This window comes from Globicephala melas, chromosome 12 (genome assembly GCF_963455315.2).
Source record: "Globicephala melas chromosome 12, mGloMel1.2, whole genome shotgun sequence".
Taxonomy (NCBI): Eukaryota; Metazoa; Chordata; class Mammalia; order Artiodactyla; family Delphinidae; genus Globicephala; species Globicephala melas.
Window position 1 is genome coordinate 77,164,719 of NC_083325.1, and position 12,424 is coordinate 77,177,142.

At 33.7% G+C, this 12,424-nt stretch overlaps 1 protein-coding gene across 2 annotated transcripts in view; it reads right to left on the minus strand.

The window, feature by feature from the left end:
• Positions 1-2,726: 2,726 nt before the first annotated feature.
• The window catches only part of GEN1 (GEN1 Holliday junction 5' flap endonuclease), a 32,909-nt gene continuing 23,211 nt past the window's right edge, over positions 2,727-12,424 (minus strand). For both annotated transcript variants that reach the window (XM_030858354.3, XM_030858353.3), the window contains 4 exons: positions 12,201-12,331; positions 10,650-10,711; positions 8,613-8,753; positions 2,727-8,052 (listed from right to left, as the gene is read on the minus strand). In XM_030858354.3, the coding sequence (XP_030714214.1) occupies positions 6,734-8,052; positions 8,613-8,753; positions 10,650-10,711; positions 12,201-12,331 (1,653 nt within the window). In that variant the 3' untranslated portion in view covers positions 2,727-6,733. The remainder of the gene's footprint in view (positions 8,053-8,612; positions 8,754-10,649; positions 10,712-12,200; positions 12,332-12,424) is intronic.

Consider the following 12,424-nt stretch of genomic DNA (forward strand, 5'->3'; position numbering starts at 1 on the left):
GGCTTTACTCCACTTTGTCTTTCCTGGCAGCCCTTGGCATTTGATGTGTGTAATACTTATTCATTAGACTCTGAATAAATGTTTCTGGGTTGAATGAATGTACACTACCCAAATGACTTCACTTGGAACTAGGAACCAGTTACAGCAAGGCTTGGAACTACATCCCGGGTTAGGGGTGTTGAACACCTCAGAGCCTCTGTCATCTCTATTACCGTACTCATCCCTGGTGATGTCAGAAATTGGTAAAATGGGCAGATCTATAGAGTAGGAGAGAAGCTTTGGCCAAAGATCTATATCTGGAGTCATAAGCACATAAGCAGTTGAAGTCATGAGTATAGAAAATATCTAGAGAGAATAGAGCCAGAGAGAGAACTGAAGGAACACAAGTATTTAACGAGCATGGATATTTAAGCCTATGAGGAGTTTAAAACGATAGCCAAGGACATGGGAGATAAACCAAGAGGCAGTGTTGACATGCAAAACAAGAGAACAGAAATTTTCAAGAAAGAGGGAAGTTCAATAGTCCCAAATTGTGCAGAAAGTTAAATTTAAGACTGTAAATTGTTTATTAGCTTTAGTAACACGAAGGTCAGTTGGTGATCTTGACAAAAAAATACAGGCAATGAACAAAAATACAGTACTTGATTTCAAGACTTACTATAAAGCTACAGTAATCAAAACAGTGTGGTACAGGGAGATCAGCTCAGTGCTTTGTGACTGCCTGGAGGGGTGGGATAGGGAGAGTGGGAGGGAGGGAGACGCAAGAGGGAAGAGATATGGGAACATATGTATATGTATAACTGATTCACTTTGTTACAAAGCAGAAACTAACACACCATTGTAAAGCAATTATACTCCAATAAAGATGTAAAAAAACAACAAAACAACAAAAAAACAAAACAGTGTGATATTGGAGTGATGAAAGGCATACAGATCCATGGAAAGAATACATCAGCAATAGACCCACTCTTACATGGTCCATTGATGTTCAACAAAGGAGCCAAGGTAATTCAATGAGGGAAATGATGTCTTTTCAACAAATCATGGTGGCACAACTGGATATCTGTATGGGAAAAAAATTTTCCTCAATCCTTACCTCACATTGTACACAAGAATTAACTTGAAATGAACCACAGACCCAAACATAAAAGGTAAACACCATTCAACTTGTAGGAGAAAACAGAAGTAATATCTGGGACACTAGGTTAGATAAAGATATCTTAAATAGGCCACTGGAAACAAAAATTAATAAAGTAGACATTAAAATTTTAAATATTTTGCTCTTTGAAAGACACAGTTAAAATGACAGACTCAGGGATACAATTTTTGCAAAACGCATCTTGTATCTAGAAAAAAATAAGGAACACTTATAATTGAATAACAAGAAGACAAACTACCCAATTTAAAAATTGGCAAAAAGAATTGAAATTTCACAAAAGAAGATATATGAATGACCAATATGCACATGATAATTAATCCACCAGTTATCAGGAAAAGACAAATAAAGCCACAATGAGATGCCACTATACACTAATTAGAATGACTGAAGTGAAAATGATTGACAATATTAAGTTTTGGTGATAATGTAGCATAATTGAAACCCCTATGGTGGGAACACAATGCTTCTTTGGAAGAGTTTGGTAGTATCTTAAAAAATTAAACATATGCTGATCATATGAACCTGCAATCTCACTCTCAGATATTTATCCAAAAGAAATGAAAATGTGTGTCCACCTAAAGACCTATATCTGAATATTCATGGCTACATTATCCATAATAGCCCAAATGTGAAAACAACCCATTTTTCCATCAACTGATGAAAGAATAAAAAAATATGGTATATTAATATTATGTCATACTATTCTACAATGAAATGGAACAAGATATTAATATAGACAACATAGATAAGTCTTAAAAACATGCTAAGTAGAAAGTCAAACACAGAGACTATATACTGTATGGTCCCATGTATATAAATTCTAGAAAAGGCAAACCATGGTGAGAAAAGAGTACCAGTTGTCTGGGATCAAGGCTTGGGAGAGAGGATTAATTGCCAAGGAGCATAAGGAAACTTAAGGGTGACGGAACTTTTCCATATCTTGATTGTGGTGGAAGTTACACAACTGTATACAATTACCAAAATTCATCAAACTTTACATTTAAAATGAGTGGATTTTATTGTATGTAAATTAAACTTCAAAAAAGAAAAAAAGTCAGTGAAAAAGGAATCGAGTCTTTAGGTTTATTTCTGAGAACATAAATTGACTGGGTGTGGGATCAGGTGAGCAGTTCAAAACAAAATTAATTACTCCAAAGTAAAATTTCATACTCATCCCCTTCAATGTAGAGTATTGGGTCTTTATACAACTCTAACCTCAGAACTTAGAGCTGTACACACACCTACGAAGTAATTAATGTCCAATTTATGTCAAAAGCATGATACCTCGAAAAATTAAAAACTTACATTACATGGGCACTTAAAATTGAGATTACTAAAAATATGTGGTACTAGTTCAAAACTGGTCAAATTCTAAAATGTGATTTTACCACAGAAATAACACTCTTGGTAGCCATACTGTCAGCTTTTTCTAACGTCAGGTCTTCAAAGTAAATTTATTATTTTCATGTGTAAATTCATGTCATTTACAATTATGCTTAACTATTTAAGGGCATATGGGAAAATTTTAAAAGAGGAAGCTTACAGCAAAGTCAAATATGAGTTTTAAAAGCATTCATATGATTTAGTTCACATATCTGAATTTCAATAGTTTAGTTAGCCCTAGAGATTTAAAAATGTTTCAATTGTACATTTATCAACAGTTAAAATCAAACATGACATTCACATCTACTGTATAGCTCTAGGCATCTGCGCAGATACACACGTAGGGATATTGATGTCATTAAAGAGTGAGACATCATATTTATTGACATGGGAAATTTCTAAGATACATTAATATGTTGGTACAGAACACCTCTGGAAGGATCTACAAGACATTAGAAACTGTATTTGCCTCTAGATGCAAGAATTGGAGTCTGAGCATTAAAGATAGATTGACTTTTTCACTCTCTGTATTTTTGTACTGTTTCACCTTTTTAATTAACCACACAGAAGTATTACCTTAAAAGTAAATACAGTTGACCCTTGAACAACACAGGTTTGAACTGCGCAGGTCCACTCTTAGGCGAAATGCTTTTCAATAAATAAATACTACAGTACTACATGATCTGTGGATGGTTGAGTCTGGGATGTGTAACTGCAATTATGGAGGACCGACTGTAAAGCTCTGTAAGGATTTTTGACTGTGCAGGGTGGGGAGTAAGGGTTGGTGCCCCTAATCCTCCACGTTGTTCAAAGGTATACACTTATATCAATACAAAAAATTACTAGGTTTTAGAAAACATATCAGTTCAGCTAGAATAGGTGGGTTTCTTGAGAGCAGTGGACTGACTGCCTTTATTTAGTACTCTCCTTGCCCAGTAAGATTTTATATACATTAAGTGCTCTGCAGACATGACACTTTTCTAAAACAATGTTACACTTGATTCAAAGTATTTTATATATTTTTAGTAGAATTTTCAAAAAAATACCCAAAATCATAACTTCAGAAAAGCACAAAACTTCAAATGTATTCCAAATTTGATCCTAATTTTACAACATGGCATAATGAAATAAATACTAGATAAACACAATTCCATCTCCAGTCTTGGGAAAAAAAATCTCTTCACTTTTCTGCACTTATTTTCAAATCTAGACAATAATGATGGCAGTGCATATATGCCAGTGAAGTTAGACTATATACATTTTAGATATTAAAGAGTTTGGACAGGTAAAACTCTCCACAATTTCTTTTTGTTTTTAAAACAGCTTTATTGTGATATAATTCACATACCACAGAATTTATCTATTTAAATTGGAGAATTCGATGATTTTAGTATATTCAAACTTTCACAATCGATTCTAGAACATCTTCATCATCACCCACTCCCCCCAAAACCCATCTTGCAAGCAGTTATTTCCCTTCTCCTTCCTCAACCTCCCCTCCCTGCCAGCCTTTGGCAACCATGAGTCTACTTTGTGTTTCTATATATTACAGATTTGTCTATTTGGAACACTTGATACAAACTGAATCATGTAATACATGGTCTTTTGTGACTGGTCTCTTTCACATAGCATGTTTTCTAACTTCACATTGTAATATGTATCAGCACTTCATTTCTTATTATTGCCAATATTTCGTTGTATTGAAATGCCACATTTTGTATATCCATTCATCAGTTGATGGGCATTTGTGTTGTTTCCACTTTTAGGCGATTGTGAATAATGCCACTATGGACATTTGTTTACAAGTTTTTGTGTGGGTGTGTCTTCATTTCTCTTGGGTATACACCTGGGAGTGGACTTGCTGGATCATGTGGTAACTATGTTTAACCATGTGAGGAACCAACAGTCTTTTTCCATAGTGGCTGACCCATGTTACATTCCTACCAACAGGTTATGAGGGTTCCAATTTCTTCACATCCTCACCAAACACTTTAAGTTTTTTTGATTCTAGCCATTTTATTTGTTGTGAAGTGGCATCTCTTTGTGGTTCTGATTTGCATTTTTCTGATGAGTAATTATGTTGAGAATGTTTTCATCCACTTGTTGGCCATTTGTATGTCTTCTTTGAAGAAATATCTATTCAGATATTTTACCCACTTTTGTCTTTTTATTATTGAGTTGTAAGTGTTCTTTACATGAGTCTCTCTAGATATAAGCCCCTTTATTACATTTATGATTTGCAAATAGTTTCTCCCATTTTGTGGGTTGTCTCTTCATTTTCTTGATGATGTCCCCTGAAACACAAATGTTTCTGGTTTTGATGAAGTTCAATTTATTTTTTCTTGTTGCCTGAGCTTTTGGTGTCATATCTAAGAAACCCTTGCCTAAGTCAAAGTCACAAAGATTTATGTCAATGTTTTCTTCTAAGAGTTTTATAGTTTTAGATCTGACATTTAGGTCTTTGACCCATTTTTGTGTGTTTTTTTATATTGTATGAGGTCGAGATCAAACTTCATTCTTTTGCATGTGGATATTCAGTTGTACCAGTAGAATTTGCTCAAAGACTATTGTTTCCCGATTGAATTGTCCTGGCACCCTGGTTGAAAATCAACTGAACATAAATGTGAGGACATATTTCTGGACCTTCAGTTCTATCCCACTGATCTATATGTCTACCTTTATGCCATTCAACACATTCTTCATTACTGTAGCTTTGTGGTAAGTTTTGAAATCAGAATCAGGAAGGGCAAGTCCTGTCCTGCCATTTTTTTTTTTTTTTAAGGATCGTTTTGCCTATTCTGTATCCCTTAATTTTCCGTATATATTTTAGAATCAGCTTATTGGTTTCTGCAAAGAAATCAGCCAGAATTGATGGGGATTGCATTGAATATGCAAATTAGTTTGGGGAGTATTGTCATCTTAATATTAAGTCTTCTGATCCACGAACATGGGATGTCTTTTCATTTATTTAGGTTTTCTTTCATTTCTTTCGACGTTATGTTATAGTTTTCAGAGTAAAAATTTTGTACTTCTATTGTTAAATTTATTCCAAAGTATTTTATTCTTTTTGTTGTAAAAAGAATTCCTTAATTTCATTTAGTATTATTCATTAGAAGGGTATAGAAATACAACTGATGTTTATATATTGATCCTGTATCCTGCAACCTTGCTGAACTCATTTATCAGTTCTAATAGTTTTTAGTGAATTCCTCAGAATTTCATAAACACAAGATCTTGTCATCTGCAAGTAGCAACGGTTTTACTTTTATCTTTCCAATCGGGTTCCCTCTAGACTTTTTGAATGCTAAATAAATAAATGAATAGCTTAATATTTGGAGGTGCTGTAGTTGATATTGTATAGATGCACTGTTAAAACAGAAGGGGAAGAAAAAAGTGCTATCGAAGAAAAATTTTAACAGAAAAAGCAATGAATTGAGAGGCAAGAAATCTGGTTCCCATACCACTATTAATTACGTGTATGACCCTGAGCAAGTTCCTAATCCTCTTCTGGTTATACATTCTATTTTCCAAATCTTTTTCCACTTGGCATCCTGTGGACTTCTGGGGATATGTAAGAAGTAGATTTCCTCAGTTTATTCAGCTACCACAACCATGATTTTCACTATATATATTGATCATCAACCTCCTTTTCCATTTTTTTGTCCATCACAAAACAGAATAAGATTACTGAAACTGGAAGAGCAGCTGAAAGTATCTTCACATTGAAAGCAAATATAACTCTCAGAAAAGCACAACAGAAGATGTTGTGAGAATGCAGGCAATTATAAAGAGTTATCCCTTGGGAACAAGCTGGACTATCAAAAAATGCTTTAGGGGCTTGTGGAAGAAATGAGTAAAAATGAGCAAATGAATGGAGCATTTCCTCTAGTAGTGTACTAACATTTTAAGGATATAACTTAAGAATAATCAATAAAGATTTTTTTTAATGAAAAAAGTATGTTATAAAAATATACATTATCTGAAGTTTTCACTGCAGAGAATCGTCTTTTAAAACCAAAGTTTTAGGTAACATTTTTTATTGCAGTTTTGATTAAAATGTCAAGTGTCTCACAACATATAGAATCACGTTAAATTTTTCTACTATACATTAACTAGATACCTTCCTTCTGCTTCTGCTAATGCCAACAGTACTAGAATACTAAGTTATACTTGAATATTTTAAATTTAATTTCAGGTGTTTTGGAACCTTAGTTTTAATCTCTGACTTAAAGGAAGAGGACTATCCAAACAGGTACCAGAGACGTCTTTTTCCTTATGACACTGTAGAAAACTCAGAGCCCATTTTGCTGCATCTTGGAAATGGGTTTCTTCATTTCCAGCTGTTTTATAAGGCGGGACACACTGTTCAGTTTCTTTAATATGTGCTTTAGGGTTACTCAGTTTGTTGGCATCATTTTTTTTGAATTGGGCTGGGCTATGTTTCTGAGAACTCTGCTTCATTTTTTGAGTTGTGGACTTAGCTTTCCCAGACTCTGGGATAATTTCTTCACCAGAGGAATATTTGTCAAGGCAAACACTCTTCTTCATTACAGTTTTCCGAGTGGTTTGCCCATCAACTTTTCTACTATAATCTAAAGCAGTATTTGGTGGTCCAATTCTAACATTGGAGGTCTTTACTATTGGGTTATTGACAGAATAAGGTATAGAAGTATTTGCTTTATAGTTTTCTGGAAACAGCTGGTTTCCTTTTAGGACTTTACAGTTTCTAGATTCATTTTGCAAATGAATTCCTAGAAAATCTTTGGAAAGATGTGATAGACACTCAGAACTACTATTAGCAATACTGTGTTCTTGTACAGTAAGTAGGGACAATGTTTTCAGATCATCATCTGGTTGTACATTATTCTGAGGATATGATGATTTTATATGTATTCGTTCCTTTAAAGGTAAATCCTGAAGATGTAAATCAGTAATGCCAGAAAGTAGGTGCTCTTCAGGATCAGTCTTTTGAAGATCCCAATCGAACTGTTTATTAATGTTTGTAGTGCACCATTCTGATTCACATGACAATTGTTCTGTAATATTTTTAAAGCTATCAGGGATAGCTGTTTCAAGTTCCGATTTTACACCATGAGCAAAAGTGTTCCCTGGGATAGCTGAAGAATTACTAAAAGAAGTACCTTCCCAGTCAATGGTGCTCAAGTGCAGATCAGCAATTGCAGATATATTAAGGGATGAGGTACTGGGTTGACTAGATTCTGCAATCAGAGACTTACTGACAGCTTTAATTTGTTGCACAGCCAAAGGTCTTGGAGAAGATATTAACTGTTCTTGTGTATTCAAACAGGGAGCATCTTCAGGTAAAAGCAAGGTATTCAATGGCACAGTAGATTCCTGCGGTAATGTAGAATCAGGGGAAATTTCCAAATTTAACTTGGAATTCTGCTTAGAAAAGATTTCACATGTGGGTTTTAAAGTCATGTGTGATTGCAAAGTCATCATATCATCAGATTCTGGCAAACTGTTTCCTTTAGACTTAGTTTTCATGCCTGAAAGAAAAAGAAATATATAATACAATTAAAATCTATTTTATTCTCCTAATATGGGTAAACAAATTAAAAAGCTCAGATCAGAAATCTTCTGTATGATCAATTTTTGCCTTTTGTCTCAGAGCATTCCTGAAAATTGTGTTATACATAATTATAACAAAATAATTATTAATAAAATATTATAAAATATTATATTTTGGAAACAATGTTATAATTGAGTGGCATGTTATAAAATAATGTTGTAAGTTCCTCACTGAGTTCTGGGAAATAAAGAAAATGTATTTATAATCCAAAATATGTTATATATACTAGTTGCTCAATAAGTGGTTATTATAATTACTAACAGTCAGTTAAGTTAGCAGACTCAGAGCAGAATGGTCTATTCTTGGCTTTTAGATTTTAGAACAAACTGTGTCGAGACAAAGAAGAAAAAGTACAATCCTTACTCTTGATTTTACAGAACTTTCAGCAAAATCTGGACAAGATAGATTCAAATAAGACAGGTTGCTCTTTTGTAATATTTGTGTGCAGCCTAAATAGTTATCAAATGTGATACTTACTTTTTTGTTTCTTGCCTTTAATTTCTGACTTTTGTTTTTGATAAACAGCAACAATCTCAGGATAAGCTGCTTCAAACAATGATTCTTCTTCTATTGTTTGTAAAACCAATTCTCCAGGTTTATCTTCTATAGAGTAATGTTCTAAAGGATTAAAAATACAATAAAACAGCTTTAATTACAGATTTGAAATATTACATTTTTCCAGGTAACTTCAGTTTACCAAGTCAACTAGGTCATTCACAAATGGATAATTCATGCAAATCTTGCTTTATAACACCGCTATTCTAATAATCTGTTGATACTAATACAGAAGTGATTTTATTCCACCTGGGAAGAGCTGAAAAGAGGTTCCTTTTAAATTAGAACTTTAAATTTCTCTTGCTTCAGAGATGGTAGGAGCAGCTTAGAGACTAGGAAACTTTATTTAGATAAGGCTAGTTTGTTTTAATTTCATATAATAAGTGTAAAATTTCAGATAAAGAATGGAAACAATTTCCTAAAACTTTAACATTGGCTTTCTTTAGTGGTAGCTTCTGAAAAGGACAGAATTGAAATGGTCATCAAAACTATCACTATTTTCCAGATTGTTGTTTCAAAGGTTATCAATCTCTCGAGGACACACCCGGGCTTACTGGACTCACAAGCACCTGATAAGTGAAAATGAGAATGCTTATACGTAAACTTACAATAAGATATGTAAATAGTAGACTAGATTCTTGTATTTATCTTATATGAGGGGAAAACTCCATAAGAAGCCAAACTATAATGAAACTATTCCTTGATGAGTTTAAAGTAGAAACAATGGAAACAAGTGAACTTAGAATTAGTTCTTAGTTAAAGTAGCGTGGGGTACATTTTTTCCCTTAAGGGATGACTCCTACAAGGATAAGTGAAAGTGGGCACCCAATCCTCAGTTCTTAACAAAGGAGACGCACTGCCAAACTGGGTTAATGCCATTGTCTTTCCTGAAAATCTACTACAGTTGGTGGATCTGTTCCTAAACAGTTTTCAAAATTCTTTAGCTATTTTCCTATTATTGCTTAGAACGACTTATCTAATTCTTTATCACTTAATTCTTCAAAGTTACTTACAACTTTCATTTCATTTCAAATCTGTTCTCTCACTCATTCACATGTAATTATACAATCTAATTTCAAAGCCAAATATAAATGAATTTGGTATTATTTTCCCCTTTAAATGATCTGTGCTTTCCTTGCCTTCAGTTTTGGAGCTAATTCAGAGTTCACTGTATTTCTGCCTGTAGAAGAGAAGAGTAATTTGACCATTATAAATTCCCATGAAGGGCTTCCCTGGTGGCGCAGTGGTTAAGAATCCGCCTGCCAATGCAGGGGACACGGGTTCAATCTCTGGTCTGGGAAGATCCCACATGCTGTGGAGCAACTAAGCCCGTGCACCACAACTACTGAGTCTGCACTCTAGAGCCCGCAAGCCTCAACTACTGAAGCCCGCACGCCTAGAGCCGGTGCTCCGCAACAAGAGAAGCCACCGCAATGAGAAGCCCGCGCACCACAACGAAGAGTAGCCCCCGCTCGACGCAACTAGAGAAAGCCTGCACGCAGCAACAAAGACCCAACTCAGCCAAAAAAAAAAAAAAAAAATTCCCATGAAAACTAAACAGAGTAAAGAAAGGAGAGGAAGAGCACCCCCAGGTGCTTTTCAGCAGCCCTGGTTTCTTTAGACCCAGCTATACAATGAAATCCAACGACTAGACCATTTGTAGCAGTATTTTCTTGAGAAATATAAATCAAAACTATTTCCATATTGTTTTCGTAAACATTAATTACAAAAGAAATATCAGTTTAAGACATTGGAATAAAATTACTTAAGTTTTAAATATTTACTATTAGTCAACGGCTGTTTACATAGCACAGGTAAACTATGAAATTAATCCTTGGTGTATGTGATATATTTTCATCTTTATTTTTTATATACATACATATGTTTTACCTATGTATTTGATATTTGCTAAACATACATGACCAAATGTTATAAATTTTGCTTAAAGTGTATACATACCAGGCTTTTCCCATTCTACTTCAAAGCAATGAACTCCATTTCTGATTCGGTTTTTAACAATTCTGAAAAAAAAAAACTCACTAATGAGGTTTAATTGCATGAGTTATTTGGAAATTTTCAATTTGTAGATTGAATAATTCAATTCCCATTAATTTTTATTGTTTTACTAATATTCTAAAAATGTTTTAAGAATTATTGTATGGCTATTCCTTTGACTTGTTATTTAAAAGAGTTTATAATTGTTAGATCTCATCAGTAGAGTTTTCCTCTTATTATTCAGTGTTCCTCTTTTCCATAATAATGATTTTTGTTTTAAAGTCTTTTTTGCTTCTGTTAATTTTGCTACATCACTTTGGTAAATATTTGCCTGGTTAAATCTTTTAAATCTCTTTATTTTCAAACTTAACATAGTCTTATTGTGCACATGACCTATAAAGCAGACTACTGTTGAATTTTGTTTACTCATCTGATATAATGTCTTTTAATAATGAGCTTAATCTACTTACATTTATTATGATTACTGATACAGTTGGATTCATTCATACATCTTATTTTGTGTTTTTGGTTATTAAGATTTTCTATGCTATTTCCACCTTTCACCTTCCTGTATTCTTCCGGTTTGATAGTTTTACTTTCTTATTTTATGTATTGGTTTTAAAGACAGAGATTGTATTTCTAATGTTTTAGTGGTTTCCCTTAACTGTTTACATGCATACTTTGGGAGTTTTAGTTTGTTATCATCATCATATACTGACCATCAAGCATTATTAAGGTATTTATATACAAATTTTTTCCATTCCATTTATTAAATTAGCTAAACATGTTTTATCAGTTTGTATGCTGGCCACTGTTAGTTGTTATCCACATCTTCCCCCTGAGTTCATTTTCCTTCTTGCTGAAGTCATCCTTTAACAGTGCTTTTGATGAGGGTCTGTGAATGGAAAACTCTTAGTCTTCACATGTCTGAAAATGCCTTGTCAACCAGTGAATAATTTTAATGATGTCTGGGTTGCCAATTATTTTTAGTCAAAGCTTTGAAATATTACTCCATCATCTTCTGGAATCTACTATTGTCGTGAAAGATGTATGCTAGCAGACTGTCACTCCTTTGTAGCTTATCTTTTTTCTTTAATACTTTCCCCCAAACTTTTTATTTTGAAAAGTTTCAAGAAGAGTACAATGAATAATCATATACCCTTCACTGAGAGCCACCAATTCTCAGTTTCAGTCCCTCCATTCACTTTACATTTCTGTCCCCTTTCTGGTCCACGGAAATAATTATCTAGTTAATCTATATCTTTTTATATTTATTCCTTTTAATAGTCTATTATTACTACATGTTTGAGGCAGAGAAGTGTGTCAGAGCATGAACTTACTATGTTATCTTGACTGTAAGCCCTGAATAAGCTTTTAATATTCCAGTAGACCTTTCCTCCATTTTTATAAAACAAAGAGATATATATCCCACTATTGAAGATACTAAGAAGAATATTTTAGATAAGATATTCCAATGAAAACACAGGGACTTATTCATACAATTCTTTATATTACCGAAGTGGCTGTAGTTGATTAGAGTTCCTTGTACCGAGCTTTCTTTCTATCATGTCATAGTGGGTCAACAGTACCAACAATTTCTCACACGCATAGTGATTGGGCCACTCCATTTTTTCAAGAGCAAATCTCTGTAAATATAATAAAAATAAAACAAGATCTTGTTATCTCTTGGAGACAAACAGCACTCTCAGGGTGATATTATCTTTTCCTTAAGAGATAAC